Source organism: Eulemur rufifrons, chromosome 7 (assembly GCF_041146395.1).
Source record: "Eulemur rufifrons isolate Redbay chromosome 7, OSU_ERuf_1, whole genome shotgun sequence".
NCBI lineage: Eukaryota > Metazoa > Chordata > Mammalia > Primates > Lemuridae > Eulemur > Eulemur rufifrons.
The window spans coordinates 275,663,698-275,687,870 of NC_090989.1; the positions used below are offsets into that span (position 1 = coordinate 275,663,698).

At 41.4% G+C, this 24,173-nt stretch overlaps 1 protein-coding gene across 11 annotated transcripts in view; it reads right to left on the reverse strand.

Moving 5' to 3' along the window:
• The window catches only part of DENND1A (DENN domain containing 1A), a 499,384-nt gene that overhangs the window by 160,087 nt on the left and 315,124 nt on the right, over positions 1–24,173 (reverse strand). For all 11 annotated transcript variants that reach the window (XM_069476764.1, XM_069476762.1, XM_069476766.1 and 8 more), the window contains one exon: positions 23,147–23,248. In XM_069476764.1, the coding sequence (XP_069332865.1) occupies positions 23,147–23,248 (102 nt within the window). The remainder of the gene's footprint in view (positions 1–23,146; positions 23,249–24,173) is intronic.

The following is a 24,173-nucleotide window of genomic DNA, read 5'->3' on the forward strand; positions in this document are numbered from 1 at the left end:
TAGATTTAGTATATAAATGTAAGCTATAAGGTCTTACATGGTGGCTAGAAATGGGTTCAAAATTTGCTTTAAGAGCCTCCTAGTAGCCAAAGCAAAGAGGGAAACATGAAAGTTGTGAGTCCCTGAGGCCATGTGTTAAAAACAAACCAGTTGCTCAAATGAATAAAGATTTTCCTGAAAGTGAGACTTAAAAGAGGCTTTTCCCATCAGTCAACATAAAGAAAAAATGTAATATGGTAGCTGTTGTCCTCAACATCAAGAACAACATCAAGCTTCCCAGACTTTCTACTATGCCGCTCATTCATCTCAGGATGCCATATTACACAAACGTCAGAGCACACCATTCATGCTGTGTTCCATGTGAAAGTTGTCCCTGAAATTGTACAACATAGTGACCTTGAATCATTCATTCACTTTACAAATAGTTATTATTGCCTACCATGACCAGGACTATGTTAGGTATTGAGGATACAATGGTCAGTGAAACCAGACACAGGCCTTGCCCTCATTCAGGTGACATTCTAGTGAGAAAAATACATGGTACATCACTACCGTGACAAGCCTGTAATAGAGCTTGCCAAGGAGGTCAAGGAAGGCTTCCTGGAGGGGAGCGGGCTTGAACTGAGATCCGAAGGATGAGTTAAAGTAGTTAAGTAGGCAAAGAGGGGAGAGAATGTTGTGTTAAGTATGGGGAGTAAGAGGCAAAGGCCCTGTAGGAAGGAGGCGTTCAGAGAACAGAAAGAACTTCAGTGGAAAGAATGAGGGGGCATATGGTTTAAAACGAGGCTGGAGAGAAAAGCAAAGGCCAACAGGGATTTTTCCTTCCTCTTGAGAGAAATAGAAAGCTAATGAGTGTTTTTAAGCACGCAGGTGACATATCAACAGCACATTTCAGGGCAAGAAATTCTGCAAAGGGGTTTGGATACAGGACTATCTAACAGTCTGACGTTATGGAAGAATAAAACTTAGGGCCCGGCAGGGTGGCTCATGCCTGTAATCCCAGCACTTTGGGAGGCCAATATGGGAGGATCACTGGAGGCCAGTAGTTTGAGACCAGCCTTGGCAACATAGCAAGACCTCGTCTCTACAAAAAATAAAAAAAATTAGCCAGGCATGGTGGCAAACGCCTGTAGTCCCAGCTACTCAGGAGGCTGAGCCGGGCGGATTCCCTTGAGCCCAAGAGTTTGAGGCTGCATTGAGCTGTGACTGTGCCACTGCACTCTAGCCCAGGCAACAGAGCAGGCCCTGTCTGGGAGGGAACAAAAAGAAAAAAGAATAAAACTCAAGATAAAATAGAAAATTAGATTTACGTGGCCCCTGAATTATCTACAGATTTGCAGTATGATTGAGTGAGGATTATTTTTCCAGGCACAGGGTTCATAGCTTTCCTCAGATTCCTGAAGGTAGCTGTGAACCTAAATATACAAAGAATCACTGATCCAGGATGGACTACGTCCACCTTAGAAACGATCCATGGACATTACATCTTGTTGCCAAGCTTCTGATAAGGAAATTTTTAACAGCTGACTGAGTTATATATATCATAAAAATCATTCAACTAAAGTATAGAGTTCAGTGGTTTTTCATGTTGTCATAAGGTTATACAGCCATCACTACTACCTAACTCCAGAACATTTTTATCACCCCGGAAAGAAATTATTCGTTAGCTGTCACTTTCCAATCCCCACCGGTTCTACTCTCCCTCCAGTCCTCGGCAGCCCAGGCAACCCCTAGTCTACCTTCTGGCACCAGGGACTTGTCCACTCTGGACATTCCACATAAATGGGATTAACGATAGGTGGTCTTCTGTGATTGGATCGTTTCACTTAGCACAATGCTCATTATGAACAAGGTTGACCCATGTTGTGGCACGTGTCAGTACTTCATTCCTTTTTATGGCTGAATAATATCTCCTTGTATGGATAGACCACATTTTATTTATCTGTTCATCAGCTGGTGGACATTCAGGCTATTTCTACTTTTTGGCTGTTATGAAGAATGCTGCTGTGAAGATTCACATGCCAGCTTTTGTGTGAAGACAACAGAGATTTTGAGGTGAGAACCTGAAGAGCAAAACTCCTCTGTGGCCAGACCTAACACAATGAAGGTAAGCTGACAGGGCACAGTGCTTAACACATGGCAAGCCATTAACAAATGCTCACTGCGTGCAGGGAACAATCCTGTGCTGCCGCTAGGGGCGTGCCCCGTGTCTGGACAGCACACAGAAGGAAGCGATCGGAACACACCCTGCAGGTGGCTACCCCAGCCCTGCTCCAAGGTGAGCCACGGAAAACAATTTTCCTCTGGAAGCAGTTTGGAGTCTATCTCAATGCCTGGGTATACATCACTGGTTTACTGTGACCTCTGCTTTTCTGGGACACGTAAGCCCCAGTGCCACAGTGGAGAGAGTCCACAGGGAGCAATGTAGGCCACTCAGCACCCAGGCAGACTGCCGTGGAGTTTCTACTTGAAATAGAAATATGAAAAAGAAACATGCTGTATTAAAATGTTAAAAATATTACCCATTCCTTGCCCCCCAAATAATAAAATTCTGCCCCTCCCGGGGATGAGAGTGACATTTCCTTTGAAATGGTGCAAGCCACTGTCGCTCCTCTGCCTCCTCAAAGGCGTTGGGCCACCTGTGCCGAAGATTATTCCTCACTTAACCTTCCCTGGCCTTTCTCTTTCATTCCGGAGGTGTTTAATTACCTTGGATTCACAACGCTGCACTTCAGGTGAGCCTCTCCTAATGGCCTCATTACCATTTTACACAAAGAAGGAGTCACTGATTGTAACTGAGCAATATGAGTGCATTCCTTCCTGCCTGCCCCAGCTGGTCTGACACTAGCCAAGTTGTCCTGGGCTCCTCAGGCCCCTGTCACCACTTAGGCCAGGACTCCGGAAAACCTCCCCTCCTGCGCAACATGGAGAAGCTTTTGTCTTGACCTACCAGCTCTCCAAACTTTGAAAATGCAAGTACATGTGCATCTGATCGCTGGTGATAGCACCTGCCCTTTAAACAAAAGTGAGGGAAGAAAATTTCAGGTTGAAATGACCCACAGCCATACAGCTAAAGATGAACTAGCCCTGAGTACTCATAGGGCCGCTGGTCAAATCATTAACACTGGGGTTCATCAGGGGTGGTGTGGATGTGTTGGAAGTGCCGGTCAGGATGGCTTCCTCTTTTAATCAAGTGGCACAGGAGGAAGACAGAAGCAGAGGAAGAGAGTACAAAACCGAGTTCCTCAGCTTCTCCCTAAAGTTGACCTCTGTGTACTCTCTTGCTTATTGCAGGATGGTCCAGCCAGTCTCCTGGGTAAGATGTCAGATTCCATACTTCTCCTTCCCTTCCTACCATTCCCCACGTCTCATCAACACCAACCCAGATGCGTCCCGACCCAGCCCTCTCCTCTTGGTGGCCATGACCCTGGTCCACCGACGTTCCTCTCCACCCGCCTTCTCTGGCCCAGACTGGGGGAGTAGCAGCCTAAGTGGGCTCTCTGCCTTCAGTTTCTCCTCAATGCCATCCACCCACATCTGTCCTAGCAATCTTGGAAAAATACAAATCTGATCACTTTAACCCTCCATCAAAATCTTCCAATGCCCCCACCCCTCACCAGAAAAACACCTTCAGAAAAACATCCAAACTCCCCAGGGGAGTCTGTGCCAGCCTTCCTCAATAGGCCTCACTTCCCTCCCCCTACTTAACATTGCACCCGTCCCACACTGAACTGCTGTCCGGAAGCGTATACTACTCTCCAGCCCATTCACGTGTCCTAACTCGGAGTTGCCTCTTGTCCATCCCTGTCCTGCTTGTGAACATCTATTCACCCTTTAAAAGACTGTCCAAGTCTCCATCAAGAGGGGCCTATGGAAATTCTACCATAGCCTCAGGAGGAAATAGTGCATAGCTGCTAAAAAGAACACGGTAGTACCCTATGAACTGACACAAAAAAAGGTCCACAAAATACCGTCAAATGGGGGGAAAATGCAAGTTGTAGAGTAACGTGTACAGGGTGAATCATTTAAAAATTCTATATAAACATATATATGTAGTAAAAATCTAAAACGCTACATATCAAACTTTAACCATGCAAGGATGCTTTCACTTTCTATTTTATACACTTGATTGTTTTGGTTGTTCTTTATAAAAAAGCATATGTTACTTTTATAATAAAGAATTAAAATGAGGTATTTTTCTTTAATAGTCAAATTACCCCTACCCTTGGGTTAAGGGAAAGAGGGAATCCAGATGTCCCCCATCTGTGAAGCTTCGCCTGACCACTAAGTCAGGGCCCCCGGGACTGCGTAGGTGGATCTATGGAGAGCTGCAGCGTCTACCTGCTTTCCCGATAGACTGTGAGTTCCCAGAAAGGCCAGCAGCCAGCACAGCACAGTGCTTGGCCCCATGCAGTCATTCAGTACTTTCTGCTGAATGAAAGAATAAGCGAGCGAGTGTTTTCACACTGTGAAAGGCGTTTCCCGTGGCTGAGCCTCTCTCCTTAGAGGAAAGTCTAGGATGACATTCTTCAGTGATGGATCATTAGAAGAAACTGGTCTCCATTGGAAAGGACTGGGGGAGAAATTGACACTCACTCAGTCCCCTTCTGCAGAATGCCATTGCTAAGACACAATGACAACTGCAAGGAAAATGAACCTCTGCGTGCTGAATGAGTTAAAGGGAACAAGTAGACCAGTCTCATACAACACTGCAGACTCAACGCATCCGATAACAAATGCAGTGTCACCCCTCTCCCACCTTCACCCCACCCTGAGCCTCCTTTAACTGCTCACTGTGAGCTCCACCTCTCAGGTCTGCGGGCTGCCCCTGCTCCTCCATCCCCACTGCACTGCTCAGGGCAGAGCACACAGTTTGAAGCATACAACCCTAGGTCTAAGAGTAGAAACCTGACTTCCCTACTTTTTTAACCTTTCTGAGATTCAGTTCCTTTGCTGTAAAATGAGGTATCTGCAACATATATACATTGTGAAGATTAAAATGTAATGGATATAAAATAGACAATGGATGTAGCAGAGTGCCTAGCTTTTTGGTTTGTTGTTAGTTCAGATTTCATCTTTTATCTGGACTACTGCAACAGTCTTTGAGCTGGTGTCTCTTTCTCTATTTTCTTCCTGGCCTAACCCATCTTTTGGATTGAATCATCTTCCTAAAACAAGAAGTTGAATCTTGTCATTCCCTTCCTCTAAAATTTTTAGGGGCTCCCTGTTGCTAACACAATAAAGTCCAGATTCCTTAGCACAATATTTAAGGCCTTCCGTGGACTTGGCTCAAACTCTAGTCCCAGCTTTGTCTTCTACTTGAGTTCAGAGGTCTCAAAACTCATTTGTAAGCCTGGGATATTCTTTTTCGAATTCTCTAACAAAATCTTTCTTTTTAAAAAAAAAAGCTTCCAACTTTCTGTGATGCCCCTGTCAGGCCCTGTGCTGGGGACAGAGCAGCAGATGAACAAGGGCCGAGGTCTCTTGTCCAGCCGAGCTCCCATATCAGCCACACATTAGCCTATTACTACTTCAAAAGGGACTCGCACATTGTATATATCGTCCTATTATTTAGCCCTTTATAGATCAGCAGTTTACTTATTTTTCTCCCCAGCAGACTGAGGATAACTCCTGTAACACAAGTGTAGTTTTACTTCTTATCCCTTGGGGACTTGTAGGGTCTGAGGGTGGGTTGGGGAGGTAAGGATGGTATACTATTAGTTGTCCACCTCTAAGACAATCCTATCCAGCTCTTTCCATCAGTGCTGACACCTTAAGATCTTTTAGCTGCCTCCCCATTGCTCTGAGGAAGACGACTGAAGTCCTAGCCTGGCCTGCAAGGCCCCATGGGATTCAGCCACAGATTCTTCCAGATGCGAGACTTCCGCACCCTTTCTATGGCTTCAGCCATCCCCTTCGGGCTCCAGTCCCACTGGCCTCCCTCACACCCCAGGACCTTTGGACAAGCTATTTCCTGTGTGGAGATCACTCACCTACCATCGCCCCTTGCCTAGAATTCAGCACTGTCAGAACTTTCTGCAGTGATGGAAATAATCTATCTTCTGGTCAATGTTGTTCAATGTGCTGGCTACAACTGAGCACTTGAAATGTGGCTAGTGTGACTGAGGAACCGAAAGTTTTAGTCTATTTAATTTCAATCAATTTTAAATTTAAATAGCAACATGTGAATAGTGGATACCATATTGGACAACACAGGGCCCTAGACCGACTACTACTCATCCCTCAGGTCTCAGCTCAAATATGACTTCCTCAGTTGGACCCTCCACACTAGACCAAGGTGCCCCTATTGTATATTCCATGTCTTTCCTTTAGAGACAACAATCTGCAACAATCCGATTGACGGCTGTCTCTTCTGTTAGAATGACTGGTCTAGGAGGACACGTCCATCCCTCAGTGCCGGCACACCTCAGCACAGTTCTTCTAAAGTCTGCCTCATGTCAGTCTGTGCAGGGGGTCCCGCTTCTCTCTCCTGCAGTTGCATTAACTTGTGGGTGTTGCAATTGTAGTTTGATATATATATATATTTTTAAACAAATCAGACACCCAGCAGCAGCTGCAGAGGGCCAATGGAGTCACATTTTCCTTCCTCCTTTCGGGACTAGGGCAAGTTGATTCCTTCCTTCCTGAATAAACTCGACATCAAGACTTTGTTCTAAAATCCCCTAGGGAATGTCTGGGTCTGGAGAGGGGAGAAGGGGCTAGTGATTTGTTTTCTTATCCTCAGGGGCGCAAAATCATTGGCTCTCCCTGCCACTTTTACATTGGCAATGAAAAATGGCAATTTTCCTTGCGGTTACATAAGTGTATCTACTTATGTTTCATTAGTTCTTGGCTTCAAATTTGAAGCAAAACGTCTTGATATGTAAAGGTGATCCCATCCTGTTTTCTTTCCCTGTGATAGTTTCTGGGAGAATGAGAAATTCCTCAGGAGCAAGGAACAAGAACTAGTATTTATCAAGCACCCTGCCAGTTACCAAATGCCATGGCAAGTGTTTGCATACCCAGCAGTGTATTAAAATTTCAGAACAACTGGGCTAGGGAGGCACAGTTACCCGCCCCCATACAGACAAGGAAAGTGAGACCCAGTCCTGCATCACTCAGATCGTACAGCAAGGGGCAGAAGCCAAAGTCAAGCCCAAGTCTATCTTACTCCAAAGTCAGTGCTATTCCATGAATTCTCACTGCTGCCGGGGATTCTTAGACTAGCAAATTAGATTTGTCCACAATACTGGTTTATTTTTTCCCCAATTTAATATGTCTCCATTATTGCTTCCTCTCATTCCTTGTTTTTCTGTTTCTTTCTTGAGAACATGGTTGTTCCTTGACCTCAGTTGTCTTTAATTGCTTCTTCTGCATCCCATTTTCCCCTCAAAGATCCTGGTTCTCCATGGGGGAGTGAGGGCTGTGCTAGTTATGCAGAGCTCCAAGCTGGGGCTGGCTCTGACCCGATGAGCCCAGATCTCTGCTCCCTCCGTCTCCCCTGACAACTCGTGGCCCTGTATAAGTCAGAAAGTTAGCGGCAGGAGTTACAATTCTAAGCAGATTTTTGTCAGACAAAAGGCTCAGTTTTTATCATGTGAATGGCTACTTCGCTATGTGCTATAGTGGCTCTGTTGAGCATCCCATGAACAAACTATCAAATCCTTAGAATGACATTCTTGGAGTAAAAAAGTGCAATTTTAAAACAAAACCCAAAAAGGCCCATTTCCACTATCTGCCAAATAAAGCTCAGCAGGTGTCCTGCACACCCAAGTGCCCTCCAGCCCCTCCCCAGGGGCGTAATCTGAGCACCTCAGCATTTGAAACCCAAACACACAATAGCAAAGGCTTTTCATTTTTTAAAATCTATTTGTAAATCTTTCCTTCCTCCAAATAATTTTTTTTTTTTTTTGCCCAGAGTAAGTGAAATTGTCTTTGTTTTCCCTATACAACAATGTAGCTTTAACACGCCACATGCACATACAATTAATGTAGCTAGAAAATCCCACCCAAGCTACAGAAAACTATGAGATCTGAGCTCAAAGTAAATGTGTATTTATATTATTAGGTGCTCATTCAATAAAAAGATTATTTCTAACCAAATATGTGTATGCATGCATATATATAATATATATATACACACACACAGAGACACATAACTGGGGAGTATTTTCAAAGAAGGGTTTTCTCCCCATACTTCTGGCAGTTCAGGTTTAAAGGTCAGATTTAAACTATCACCATGTTTCACAATGCAATCTGTGCAGTGCCGCGTAATGAAATGGTTCAGTAAAGGTGCTCGTGGAAATTCTTTTAATTAGGTCTAAGGCTTTTCAGTTGTCAACATGAATAAACCAAGAAGCATTCTCTTGCAAACACAACACACAAAATTAAAATGTAAGATACCCTGGAAAAAACAGATATCCACTTGCAAAAGGAAAGTTATACATGTTTTTTTTATAACAAAGCCTCCCCCAATTCTTTAAAAACTACCGACATCTTTCAACAACAAAATGGACTGCAAACCAAAAATAAAGAAGTTGCTCTTATTTCTAATGAACCAGAACACCAATGCCTTTTCTAATGAAAAGTATTTGGAAGAACACTAAAGTTAATCATAACTAGAAATGTTTACTGAGAGACTAATGACTTTCTTCACGAGCAAAAGCCACCTTTACATTTAACTATAATTAATTCTACAAATCAGCAGTGTCTCAGCCAGACATCTCAATGTCCCACAATGACTCCTGGAAATTGAATGACATCTATTAAAAATGCACCAAAATACTTTTGCCCTCAGAACCACTATCTGAGGCCCAAAAGATGAGCACATCACAGCAGGAACATCTGCGAGAAGCCTGCTTTTCAAAGCCGTGTTGACAAACTAAACACACAGATTTGGAAATTTTAACCATCAGTTCAGAGCTGAACCAGGGATGAAATTCACAAAATAAAACCGCAAGAAAATGGTAGATTGCTTGGGAAACTAGGATTGTATTTGCCCTGAGCTCTGATGGAAAAAGCAAAACTAGACAAACTATTCCAACCACCACCAGGAGTGCAGATTTTAGATGGATACAAAGGCGTTTACAAATGCCAACTGGTCTTGGGACTTGATGTGGAATGGGACAGTCAAGTGGAGCAATGTCAGCATGTAATAAACATGAAATAAATCAATGCCTTGACAGATCAACCGATGAAGGAAAGTCAGTGAACACCAAGCGTGAGGGTCTAAAGCCCCACAGCACATTGATTTGATTTAGCCTGGGCTCCGGAAGACCTGAGTTCAAATTCTGCTGGCTCTTATCTGGATGCCTCTAGGCAAGTTACTTGGCCTCTTAAAAGCCTCTATAAAAAGGGGATAAAGTACCTTCCCCTCCTTTTTTTGCAGGATTGTTATGTAGATTAAATGTCAAGATTTTCAAAGCCCCTAGCACAGTGCTTGGCACACAGTAGGAGCCTAATAGATGGTGACTATTCTTCCACACTTGGCCAACTCCAAAGCCAAAACTACCTAAGCCTTTATTTTAGCATCAAAAAGAATCATGGGTTCACAATTAACATTTTCTAGGGCATCAATTACTGAAATGTCACTCATTATGCAGAGCCTGGTGGATTTATTTAGTGACCCAAACTCGGTGTGTATTTGGGAGTTAATGAAGTGCTTGGTGTTTACAAAGATAAAAGCAGGATTTGTCTCAGCAACAATCCCAGGCAGGATGGATATAGATTTCCACGCTTAGGGATGCGGCCGGGCCGGATCCATGGTGGATCACATGGGTACATCCACACGGAGCGAGATACCTCCCGAGGGGATCAGGGCATCTCCACCTCCTCAAGGGAGAAAAAAAACAGGAAGGGGGGTGGGAAGTGTGTATAATAGATGTGTTTCACAGTGTCCCTGCTGTGATGAACAACTTGATCCACTTACAGTTCCAAACACATGATGCATAAAAGAGCTGACAGAAATTCAATTCTTGCAAAGAAAAGCATCTGCTCTCTAGTGGGAACGGCCAAATATTAAGCAGTTTTAAGGCAGGGCAAAGACCTAGAGGAGCACACTTCATTATCTAGATAGCTAGAGTAAAGAAATGCAGAGGATTACAAACGAACAAAAAAGTAGCCAAGATTCCAAGCATTAATTACCCAGAGTAAAATGATTCAAGTTAAATCTTTGTTACGACAAATATTAAACCCAGCTGTGTTTATGTAGCAGTTGTGAAAAAGAAGAAAAAAAGAAATCCGTGTACAATATCTGTGAGCTCTGCCAGTTAATTGAATTCGCTGGCAGCACTTCCTCCACCATGAGCCAAACATCCTCAAAGATAAAATGTAGCTTTTAAACAGACCTGGGGAAAACGGAATCAAGAAATTTCAACCAATAAAACACAACTCTTTACTGGTATAAAAGTAAAGTAAAATTCAGTAATGAAAGGAAGGAAGTCTCTTAAACATTTACTGCATTCCAAAGCTTGGAACTGCGGTTTATTGCTGAGGTCTCTTCTGATGTCCCACAGAGCTCCTGCTCCAGCATCTTTAATGAAGTCCCATAAACTCCCATAAAATCCTCGATTGTTGACAAATCATACACACACGTTCAGGGCAAGGCTCACTGGATCATGATGCTCCTTTCCATCCTGCATGAAATTTACAAGTCACGAAGTGGACACTGTTGTGGACACTGAGTGGCCCAACACCGAACAGACTGATGGACAATTCCTTAAAAGCGTGAGGGATGAATGACTAGATACTGGTCAGAGGTGTTATTGCTAAGAATTCTCTTTGGCAAACTGTCCCCTGACCCCAAGTCCAATATCAGTAGATGTGGGGTGGGAGGAAGCTTTGGCCAGATTCTAGGAACCAGAGAGGCAACAAGAGGTGGGATCTAACACTCGACCCTTAGTCTGGGACTCATTGTAATATGAATTTTATCACGTCATTCCCTGGCTTAAATATTTCAGTTGATTCTCCACCGCCCAACATTCAAAGTCCAAACTTGTTTTTATGACCCTTCCCTATCTGGTCCCCCCTGTCAACTACTTTGGTCTCGTCTTTTGTTCAGCTATACTAAACCATTAATCCTTGCCCAAACACATAATGCTTTCGTTCACACCTCCAACCTCCGCGCATCCAGTCTCACCTCCCAGTGTGCTCAGGTCTCCTTTCCAGGAATGACGACTGTTAATTACGTGTCTCCGTGTCCCTACGGCCCAACACACTGATCACACACCCAAAAAAAACCTTGGCTGAATAAATCATGGATAAAAAAATCTCCATTCCTGAACTGACTAGTAGCCCATTTGGGATACTCTTAACCAGAAATGTCCAGGGACTCCTGTGGATGGAAGCAAAGCTGCTGGTAGGTGGGAGAGCGGCAAGAGGTGAGGCAGGAGAGGTGGGTGGAGAGTGGATTACCAGGGGCCATATTCTGGAGCTTGAATTTCACCTAGAGAAAAATGAGAGCCACTAAAGAGTTTTGAGAATGGGAAGTGGTATTTGTGCTCTGGAATATACCTTCTTTATAGCCTGAGGATGGGCTGGGATTGGAGATGGAGAAGAGGGGCAAGACTGGCAGTCCAGCTTTCATTAGCTCTTCTGCTAACCAGCCTAGGACCTCACTGAGAATAAATACCATGTCTTAATCACCTCTGTACTCAGTATACCCAATATAAGGCCTGGCACATAGCAGGTGCTCAGGAAATGCCTGCTGAATGAATAAATGTTCTAGTAGAGAAAAAAATATATACACATATACATACACACATGTGTACATATGTGTATGTGTGTGTGTGTGTGTGCATATATATATATATATATATATATATATATATATTATTTTTGAGACAGAGTCTCACTCTGTCACCCCGGTTAGAGTGCAGTGGCGTCATCATAGCTCAATGCCACCTCAAACTCCTGGGCTCAAGTGATCCTCCTGCCTCAGCCTCCTGAGTAGCTGGAACACATGTAGTTCCATATGCACTAACAAGGCAGAAGGATCGATTGATTCCACAAAAGGACCTAGTCCCTTGCTTCTGGGATCAAATGCATTATTGACTCTCAAGGGTAGGATCGCACGCCTGTGCCTAGGAGCACTGCAGCACATTGGCAAAGTCTGAGGTTTTGGGGCCTTTGAGGAAACATGGCACAGAGAAGGCCAGGGCTTGAAATAAACATGAAGTCTGTAAACAGGCCCTTAGATCAATAAAAAATGGAGTATTCTTACCACATTTCTCCGCCAAAATCCACAGCTAGGGAACAATGCAATATTGTCAGTGAAAACAACACCTTTGCAAGTTTTATGGAACCTAGCAAAGTACAAGGCATTAACCTGGCCAACTTTATTTATTTTTTTTAAGAGTACAAAAAGCTAACTGAGACAAGATTATAAAATTTGAGACTAAACTGTCTGGGCATCTAGCAGAAAGCCAGAGCTTCCAGAGTTACCCTTTGCTTATGTTCATAAATCATGTGAAAATCCAGAGCTATTCTGAAATCGAGAATTCTCAATATTGGAATCTGCCTTTAAAATTAATTTCCAAGGCTGCTTCTTTTTTAAAATGTTTAAGATATAACTTATATACAATAGAATGCATACATTTTCAAAGTACAGTCTGATGAGTTTTGACCAATGTATACACCTATTTAACCACCACCACAATCAAGAAAGAGAATAGTTCCTTCCTCCCAAAAGGTTCCTTGGTACCCCTTGGCAGTCAGACCCTGAAGCCTCCTTCTCTACCCAAGGCAACCACTGATCTGCTTTCATCCACCACAGACCAGCTTTCTCTCTCCTACAATTTCATATAAATGAAATCATATGGGATATACTCTGTATCTGGTTTCTTTTGCTCAGTGTGATGAATTTAACATTCATTCATGTTGTTTTGTGTATCAAAAGTGTGTTACTATGGAATACTGACTCAATAATATAAAACAAGGGGCCAGGCATGGTGGTATGTGCCTGTAGTCCCAGCTAATTGGGATGCCGAGGTGGAAGGATCGCTTGAGCCTAGGAGTTGGAGGTTACAATAAGCTACGATTGTGCCACTGCACTCTTGCCTGGGCGACAGAGCAAGACCTTGTCTCTAAAGTAATAAAATAATAATAATAATGAATATAACACATTATTTATCCATCTACCACTTGAAAGACATTTGGGTTGTTGGCAGTGTTTACCATGAATAAAGCTGCCATAAACATTCATGTACAAGCCTATTTGGATATATATTATCCTTTCTCTTGGATGAAAATCTAGGAGTGAAATTGTTGGGTTGTACGGTAGGCATATGTTTAACTTCACAGAATATTGCCAAATTGTTTTCCAAAGTGGTTGTACCATTCAATACAGCAGTAGTAAGAGTTCCAGATAAGTTGTTCCACAACCTTGATAACACTTCGTGTTGTCAGTTTTAAAATTATTTGAAAATCAGGTGTATTGAGGTATGATTTACGTACATTAAAATTTACCACTTATAGTGAATATTTCTGTGAATTTTGAAAGATTTTTATAGTCATACATCTATCACCACAATCAAGAGGTAAATGGCCCATCATTCCCCAAATTTCCCTTGTGCCACTTTATAACCCTGGCAACCATCGGCTGATTTCTATCTCTGTGGTCTTGCCTGTTCCAGAATGTCACATTATCACATGTATGCGAGGTTCATCCATTTGTTGATTACATCAGTAGTTAGTTTCTTTTCATTGCTGTGTAGTATTCCATTTCATGAGTGTACCACTGTTTGTTTATACATTCACCAGTTGAAGGACTTTGGATTGTTTCCAGTTTGGGGCTGATTAAACATACACATACATGTGTTTCCATGTGCATAAGTTTCCATTTTCTTGGGTAGATACCAAGGAGTGGGACTGCTTGGGACATGTTTATGATACACATTTATGAGAAATTCTCAGCATTTTTATTTTAGCCATGCCAGCGAGTATACAGTGGTACCTCATCATGATATTAATTTGTACCCTCATGACTAACAATGCTGAATATCTTTTCATGTGCTTAACGGCTATTTGACTATCTTTTTTTGTGATGTGTCTCTTCAAATATTTTACCCACTTCAATTGAGCTGTCTTAATATTATTGAGTTTTAGGAATATTTTATATATTCTGAAAAAAAGTCCTTTTTTTCAGAGAATATTTTATCTCAGTCTGTGGCTTGCCCCTTCATTTTTAAAATAATGTCTTTTGAAGAGGATAAGTTTTTTACCTTTTATGAGGTCCAATTTATCAATTTTTATGATGTGTGCTTTTTATATCCTTTCTAGCAAATCTGTTTACCCCAAGCTGATGAAGATTTTCTCTTATATTTTCTTCCAGTCATTTGATAGTTTTGCTTCTATGTTTAGGTCTATAATCTATTTTGAGCTAATATTTGCATGAGGTAAAAGTCAAGGTTCATTTTTCTCCATATGGATATCCAGTTGTTCTGGCACATTTGTGGGGGAAAAAAAATCCTCTCCTTTCCCTTTTGAATTACTTTGACATATCTGTTGAAAATCAATTGACCATTTATGTGTAGGTCTAACTGTGGATTCTTTATTTTGTTCTATTGACCCACGAGTCTATTTACACTGTCTTGACTACCATAATGTTAGAGTTAACGCTTGAAAATAGGTAATATAAGTCCTACAACTTTGTTCTTCTTCTCCAACATTGTTTTGGCTATTCTAGATCTTTTGCATATTCATATACATTTTATAATCAGCTTGTCAAGTTTTTTAAAAAAAAGCCATCTGGAATTTGGGTTGGGATTATATTGAATCTATAGATCAATTTAGGGAAAATCAACATCTTAAAAATATTGAATAAAAAAATATTGAATCTTCCAATCCAAAACATGGGATATCTCTCCATTTATTTAGGTCTTTAAAAATTTTTTCGGAAATGTTTTATAGCTTTCAGGATACAAATCTTAAACATATTTTGTTAAATTTATTCCTAAGTATTTTGCGTTTTGTATGCTATTTTAAATGGTACTTTAAAAATCTCATTTTTCAATTGCTCATTACTAGTATACAGAAACACATTTGATTCTCGTATAGTTTTTCCTGTACCCTTGCTAAATTCATTTATGAGACTCCTTACGATTTTCCATATACATGATCATGTTGTCTGAATAAAGACAATCTTATTTCTTTTTAATCTTTAGGGATTTTACTTCTTTCCCTTGTTTTAGTGAACAGGTTATAACCTCCAGTGCAATGCTGAGTAGAGACAGGAAGAACAGATATCCTTTTTTGTTCTATTCTCAGGGAGAAAGCAATCAGTCTTTCACCATTGGGTATGATGCGAGCTGCAGGTCTTTCCTAGATGCTACCACAAAGAGGATACCTAGTTCCCTAAGATCTTCTATCATGGATGGTGTTGAATTTTTTCTAAAACACATTTCTTGCATATGTCTTAATATCATTTTCCTTTTTAACCTGTTGATATGGTAAACTAAATGAACTGACTGATTTTCAAATATTAGCCAATCTATATTCACATCTTTAAAAAAGGATGTATTATCCTTTTATACATAGCTGGATTCAACTTGTGAAAATCTTTAACAAAATATTAGCATCTATTTGTGAGGTATATTGGTCTGTACTTTCCTTTTCTTATAAATTCTCTGTCTTGTTTTCATGCCAGGGTAACACTGACTTCATAAAATAAGGCGGGACATGGGCTTCTTTTACTTCTATTTTCTGAAAAAGTTTGTATAAAATTGTATTAGTTCTTCTTAAACATGTGATAGAATTAACCAGTGAGGCTATCTGGGCCTGGAGTTTTCTTTGTGGGAAAGCTTTAATCACAAATTCAAGATTATTTAATAGAAATAGTGCTATTTTTATATTTTCTATTTCTTCTTTCTTTACAGTGACTTTCTATAATTTCCGTATTTCAAAGAATTTGCTCATTTCATCTAATTTGTCAAAATCATAGGCATAAAGTTATTCACAATACTTCTTCATTTCTTTTTCTTTTTTAAAAATACACCTTTATTTTGGAACATTTTTGGATTTACAGAAAAGCTGCAAAGATAGTACAAAGAGCACTCATATACTCCTCACCTAGTTTCAATTTCCCCTAATATAACTTATTACCATTGTACATTTTTCAAAACCAAGAAACCAACAACGGTACATTAGTATTAGTTAAACTCCAGATTTTATTGCGATTTCACCAGTTTTTCCATTAATGTCCTTTTCTATCCCAGGATCCAATCCAAGCTCCCATATTGCATTTAGTTGTCATGTCCCCTTAGTCTCCTCTGGTCTATGACACTTTCTTAGTCTCTTTCTTTTGTTTTTTATGACCTTGACAGTTTTGAGGAGTACTGGTCAGGTATTTTGTAGAATGTCCCCAAATTTGAGTTTATTGGAAGTTTCTGTCATGATTAGAGTGGGTTTTTAGAAAGAATACCACAAAGGTGAAGTATCCTTCTCCTTACATCACATCAGTGCTTACATGATAGCCACATGACATCACTGGTGACATTAAACTTCATTGTTTGGTTAATGTAGTATCTGCCGGTTTCTCCACTAAAGTTACTATTTTTCTCTTTACATACTCTATTTTTTGGAAGTGAATCACTAAGTCTTCCACACACCCAAGTGGGATCACAGGGAGATTGAGCCCCTTCTCCTGGAGAGGACAGTATTTATAGATATTATTTAGAATTCTTCTATTAGGAACATTTGTCTCTCTGCTTCACCAACTCTCTTTTGATTAGTGTTTGCCTGGTATATCTTTTCCATCCTTTTGCTTTTTATCTACCTCTTTAAAGTGGAATTCTTGTAGTCAGCATATAATTGGGTCTTGCTTTTTTAAAATATAATTTGATAATCTCTTTAAATTGGAGTGCTTAGAAGATGTAGGTTTAATGTAATAATCAACATTGCTGAATAAATATATCATCTTGCTAATTTTCTATTTGTTCCATTTGTGTTTAGTTCCTTTATTCTTTTCCTCCACCAAATTTTTTGGACCTTCAATATTGGCTTATTAGCCATATATCTCTGTATTATTTTTCCCCCTTGCTGGCTCTTCTAAGGTTTACAACATGTATCTTTAACTTAATACAGTTTTCCTTCAAGTAATATTATACAAATTTACACATGCAGGTAACTTAAGAACCTTTACACAGCACACTTCTGCTCTCACCCTGTTCTTTGTGCTACTATTGCCATACATTTTAATCTACCTATGTAATAACACACAATATATTGGTATTTTCACTTTAAATATTCAATTATCTTTTATAAAAATGAAAAAAGTCTCTTACATTTACCCATATATTTACTATTTCTGGTTCTGTTCACTCCCTATCATCCAAGTTTCCCTATGTTATCATTTTTTTTCTACCTGAAGAATCTCTTTTAACATTTCTTATGTGCAGGTCTGCTGACAATGATTCCTCTCATTTTTTATTTCTCTGAAACAGTCTTAATTTTGCCTTTATTTGTGAAGCATGTTTTCACTGGATAGAGAATTATAGGTTGACAAAATTTTCTTTCATTTCTTATAAAATGCCATTCCATTGTATTTTGGCTTATTTAGTTTCTGGTAAGTCTTCTGTAATTCTTTCTTTCTTTTTTTTTCTTTAACCATTTCTCTTTTTCACTGGTTTTGAGCAATTATCATGATGTGCTTTTGTGAGTTTTGTTGGGGTCCATTTGTCTTGAGGTTCGTTGAGCTTCTTGAAGCGTCATTATTTTCACCAAAATTTAAAAAAAATGGCTATAATCTCTTTAAATTTTCTTTTCCTTCCCCCCTTTCTTGCCTTCTGGGACTCCAATTATATGTATGTTAGATATTGTGCTATGGGGTCACACTGAGTTCTGTTAACTTTTTCCAGTCTTTTCCTTTCTCTGGTTCATATTGGATAGTTTTTATTGCTATGTCTTCAAGTTCATTGATCTTTTATTCTGCAGCGTCATATCATCTCTAATTCCATAAGTTGTTTTTTTTTTTAATTCCAGGTATTTTATTTGTCACTTCTGGATGTTCCCTTTCATTCTTTTTATATCTTCCATTTCTCTCCTCATTTAGATCAGTAGATAATGTCTTCCTTTAAATTCATGAGCATATTTACAACCTTTATATTATCTGCTTTAAGGTCTCTGTCTACTAATTCTATAATATCTGTCATTTCTGAGTCTGTTTCTATTGACTAATTTTGAATGGGGTGACATTTTTCTGATTCTCAACATGTCTCGTACTTTTTAAATAGGATGCTAAATACCGTGAATGTTATATTTTTGAGTGTTAGGTTTTGTTGTCTTCTTTTAAAGAGAGTTGAAGCTTATTTTTACAGGTGGGTAGATTTCTTGCCCATCAGGTTGACCTTTTTAAGGCTTTTTAAAAAAGAAATAGGTTTGTTTAAAATTTTTTATTGAGGTTTAACATACACACATAAAAAGGTACACACCATTGGTGTACAGCTTGATGAATTCTTCCCCACATAGCTGTCATTGAGACAAAAAAACCCAAAAAACCAGTACACTACAAGCACCCCTAAAGCCCTCTCTTATGCCTCTCAAGCCTGATTTTAAGCTCTGTAGGGCAAGGATAAAATAACCTTTACTCTAGAGCTAATTTAGACCTACTATCAAGTCATGGCCTCCTAATGTCTCTAGTGATTATCCTGAGAGCTCAACAAGATCTCTTTACTCTGGCTGGTCAGAACTTGAATGATTCCTACACCTGTGTGAGCTCTCAGAACTATTTATCTTATAGTCCCCTGTCAGGGGTTTCACCCTCCAACATGGCAGATCAGTCTTTAGCAGGTTAGTTGATTCAGATTTCTGGAGATCTTTTGCTGAATAGCTCCCTCCTATCTGGTACTCTCATCCACAAACTTAAACCATTTCTCCTTCAAACAGTTCCTTAACCTTTCAACTCAGCAAGACTGTTGTGCTTTGCTGGAAATTCCCCTTCTAGCACCGACCAGTGTCCAGAAGATGCCTCAAGGCAGGAAGCAGTGGGATGATAGGCCTCACCTCACTTGCTTCCTTTCACTCAGGGATCACAGTTCTGAACTGCCTATTGCTCAATATGTGAAAAAAGGTTTTTCATATTTGTCCAGAGTTTTACTTGTTAACGGTAGGAGGATTAATCCAGTTCCAATTATTCTACTGTGGTTAGGAGCAGAACCAAAACCTCTTTTAATGAAGTTTCCAGCATGGATGCCATGCATTGCAAGATTTCATCTACCAAAATAACCCAATTTGTATGTGCCTTCCATCCTTCTATCTATCCAGTGGCTGTTAGATCCTTGGAAAATAAAGATGAATAAAACCTGATTCCTGTCATTAATGAACTCACAATTAAATGGCAAAAGCCAGAAATGGGTAATTCATCAGTACAATTATACAAGCAACACAAAGGGCTGTGGGGACATAGAGAAAGAGAAAGATATGGTCAAATCTACCTGAAGAGATCAGGGAAGTTTTGTTTTGTTTTGTTTTGAACTGGATAACGATTACAGTAACTCTTGAAGAATGAGTAAGAGATTAACAAATGAGGTGGGACATTTAAGACAAAAGAAACCCTGTATGCAAAGTATGAAGTTATGAAGCAACACGTAAGTTTGGGACAACTACTAATAGTTCCAAACACCTAGAATATAGAGTTTGAAGCAGGGAGGGGAGAGAGCTAAAGCTAGAGAAAACCCCCCTCCCCCCGAATGGGAGGATCATATCATGAAAGGGGTCTATGAATGCCATGTTAGTCATCACTTACAGCCATAATTCATCAACTACCACACACTGTATTTACAGGATACGTTTTGAATGTTATGTCCATTACATTTAATTCTCACAACAACCTTAAGAGGAAACTAAAGTTCGGAAAGCTTAAGTAATTTTGTCCAAGACCACATGGCCAGTGAGTGAGGAAGCCAGGGTTTAAACACAGGCCTGATTCCAAAGCCAACAAAGGGAACTTGCCTTGAACCTACAGGCAATGGGAAGTTATGGAAGGATATTTTATCTTTAAAAGATTTTTTAAAAATTATGTTCATTGTTGGGACAGTTTTAAGTAGGAGGGAAATATAGTTTAATGTATATTTTTGGAAAGGTCACTCTGGTGCATGAAGAAGATGAAGTGGAGGGACGAGGCTGGAGTCAGATGCACCAGTTTTGAGGCTGTTGGTAAAAGTGCAGGAGAGAAATAAGAGCATGGATTAGGTGGCGGTTTGGAGGGATGAAGAAGAGGATGTGGATTTGCAAAATGTCTAAGAAGCAGAATCTGTCAGGTGTAGTAAACAAGCATCTTTGGCAAAAGAGGAGATTGTAAGGTCAAGGATGGATGTGCTGATATACTAAAAAGTATCAGGTCCTATGCCAAATGCAGGGACATAAAAATGGAAAGGAAATAATTTCTCCTCTCGAGAACCTGAGGGCTCATGCAGCATTATTCCAATCTATGAATTCCATTGATACACAGTAAGTACCTTATGGACCACATTCCCTCCCCATTACTGTCTTCGGAATCCTTAATGAACCTAGAGTCCCATGCTGGAAATCACTGCCGTAGAATATTCGTAACCCTGCTACAGACTAACTTGTAGACAGGAGGTCCCAATGTGCAGGCTGAGACTATCAGGATGTGGAGGGAATCAATTGTCCCCCCAACCTTGCCTGCAATTATCAACCACAATTTTATTAAAAACAAATGCAGGTACCATTTATGGAACTCTGATAACATGCAAGCACTGTGGCAAGCATTTGGTGACCATCCCATTATTATTTGCCACAATAATCCTAAGAGCAGACCTGGGACTCTTTTTTAAAAGTGGGAAACTGAGGCTCAGAGGGGGAACATAACTTGTCTAACATACTTTATTTCCCTGAGGCCATCTCATTTATCATTTAAAAGGCATCTTGGAATCTGTCACCTTTAGGAAGCCTCCATTATACTCCCCCAAATTTTGTTACTCTCTCTCCTGGGCCCTTCTGTGCCTGCTTCCTATTTCCCTGTGGTCCCTATTATGCTATACTGTAATATATATGTAATTGACACGTCTGTTTCCCCTGGTGGCATATACTCTTTGAAGATCTGCTTCCTCTTTGTTGCTCAGTGACAGCACAGGGTCGGAGCAGTACAGGTGGGACCAGTCAGTCCACTCCATGGTTTCTGAGCTGCCAGTCAGTCATCTCATGCTGCCCCAGGGCCCTTGGCCATTTCTTGCACCTGATGTACCTCAGGTTCACTTCCCTCGTTCACTCAGCAATTGCCAGGTCCATGCCTAAGATACCCACGGCTTAAAGAAGTACTTGTCCACTGAAAGGAAACAGGAATGGAAGCCTCAGACTCCTTGGATCAAAAGAATTATCAAATTATGGCCAGCAGGCCCTAAGACACTAACCACGTACCCTGTCCTGACATGACTGCCTGCAATTCTCATGCCTGTGTGGCACTTTAATTTGCCTAAGTTTTGTCAACTCTCACTGCCTCCAAGGGAGGCAGTGTACACAGAGTGGAGGCAGCACAGCCTTTGGAGTCATCCAGATCGGGGTTCCAATCTCAGCTTTGACCCTGAACAGCCAAAGAACTTGTGGCAAGCCATGTGTTCTCTGAGGTTCTTTTCTCCCTAAAAAAGGAGAGAACACAGACCCCCTAGGGCCAGGATGCTAACTGAATGAGATCCCGAGTGCAGAAGGCAACTAGAAGGGCCACGGGGCCCTGTGGGTTCACTCACTGCTCCGCCTCTCTCTGGCTCTGTGGGCAAAGTGGGAGTGAGGATACCGCCTTCCTCAGAGTGGTGGGAAGTGGAAGTGAGAGGTCAAGGACACAGTGCCTGGCGCAGCAAGTCAATGAATGGCAGCCACTGTTTAATTATGTTACAAATAAAACATCATTATAGAGGACAGATGACTCCCTGAAAAATCGCACAGTGAGTTAAGGGCAGAGAAGTTTGAAATCCTGTCGCAAGCCACTCATCAACAAACAGCAAAGCCACACGGTGTCACTGGGGCTCCTGTCAGTGATGAGGACAGTGCCCACCAGGTAAAACACTTCCCCTACCAAGACACAAACCCGAGCCCTGTGTCAGAACCATATGGCCAAGAAGATCGACTCCTTTCAATCTGAAAGTCAAAATAACTTTCTAGCTCTTCTAGCAGGCAGAGCCATGGAGGTCAAACCAGAAACATTAAAACCACACTTTCCGGTGAAGCCCAGTCCTCATTTGTACAGGCAATGGGGGAGAACGGGCGTACTTCAAACAGCTGCCCACGAGGCAACTCTGAGTAGCGAGACAGGTGTGCAGTCAGGTGTTTTTGTTTTTTCTTGAGACAGAGTCTTGCTCTGTTGCCCGGGCTAGAGTGCCGTGGCGTCAGCCTAGCTCACAGCAACCTCAGACTCCTGGGCTCAAGCAATCCTTCTGCCTCAGCCTCCCGAGTAGCTGGGACTACAGGCATGCGCCACCATGCCCGGCTAATTTTTTCTATATATATTCTTAGTTGTCTAGCCAATCTCTTTCTATTTTTAGTAGAGACGGGGTCTCGCTCTTGCTCAGGCTGGTCTCGAACTCCTGACCTCGAGCGATCCGCCCACCTCGGCCTCCCAGAGTGCTAGGATTACAGGCGTGAGCCACCGCGCCCGGCCCAGTCAGATGTTAGTGTGGCAAATGGAGCAGCCAGTTCCTTTTTGCTCAGTAGAACCCGAATTCTTTCTAGACCCGAGGTGACAGAGAGCTACCTGGAGGCTATGCAGCCACACTCACAGCACTGGCACCAGATGCGCTGCTACGTGCAGAAACCGCTGTGTGATAGAGCTCTGGGGAAAACAAGTAAGTTTGAAGTATCCTAAGTCACCGACACTGAGAGCCCTCCCACCCGCCTTCTGTGGTGTCACTCAGAGGATCTGTTCTGGTCTCTGGAGAGAGGTGGCAAGACCCCCAGGCTCCCACAGACAGAGGAGATGTCTAGACACTGAGATCACTTCAGTCTTTCCGATGAAAATCAGAAGAGCAAAACAAGACTCAAAAAATAAACCACCTTCTCTAACTTTCTACGCTGAGACAAAGGTTCCAGAGAGAACAGGGAAACAAACTGCAGTTCTTAGGCCATAGGAAAACCATGGCCGTCTCTCCTTCCACATCCCCCAAGGTCACATTCATTTCCACTGCGTGAACTCACTACCCACCACATCGTTTGGGAGGCTCTGGAGGTCATCAAAGGGGGTTTCCAGGGTGTTGGTGTCCACGTTCAGGATCACGACATCATCCAGGGCCATGTTTCTGACTTTCTGCAAGTAAAAAAAAAAAAAAAGTCCAGAAGAGAAAGTCATTGAAGTGCCATCAGGACACATATTTCCCCTGGCCTTCTCTGGGGAACAGGAATAGGGAAGAAAAGTGACATTTGACAAAGGCTTACTCCATGGCAGGCCCAATGCTAGGTGGTTCACATTTGTTAGCTCATTTAACTCTCACAAAACCTCTGTGAGTTTGCATGATCCCAAGTCCCAGGAGTGAAAAGCATGTCACAGAGGCTCAGTAACATGCCCCGGGTCACACAGCTAGAAAGTAAGAGAGATCTTCACAACCCATCATCAGTTTTTACAGAAGCTGAAGTCTAAAGCTCTGTCTCCAGGAACTCTGATACACAACTCGGCTCCAAGACACCCACATTCAATCCATCCCTCTCATTTACCAAAGGCTACTTGTCCACCTCCCTTTTGGATTTTGTCATTCTTGAGTATGAATATGGTGTACAGCCTACTGTTAACACTTCCCTTAAATGCTGAGTAGGAAGGTCACACTTTTGATTTGGTCCCATTTTCTATAGAAATCCCAGCTAGTAATGGCTCAGAGGCTCTGGCCATAAGCCATTTTTCTACCATGACAGTAATTGAAAGGGTGAGGAGACACATGCCTACTAGGTCTTCACGTTTGGTGAACGAAGAGGGGAGAAGAGAATAAAAGAGAATCCCTCTCCAAATCTGGCAGCAACTATCCATAGTCTGCGTTGGTACGAGACAGTGTGTAGACTGAGTTTTTAATTTCTAATCACATGATTTATCCACAGCTAGAGTCTATCTTCATTCTCCTCCTGCCTATCCACCACTCCCAATCCCACTCAGTCCTCCTACCCCATCATAATCAAGCACATTCCTTTTGAGTCTTAAGCTTTAGAACTGTTGTCTTTATTTTATTTTGCCCTCTTTAAGTAGG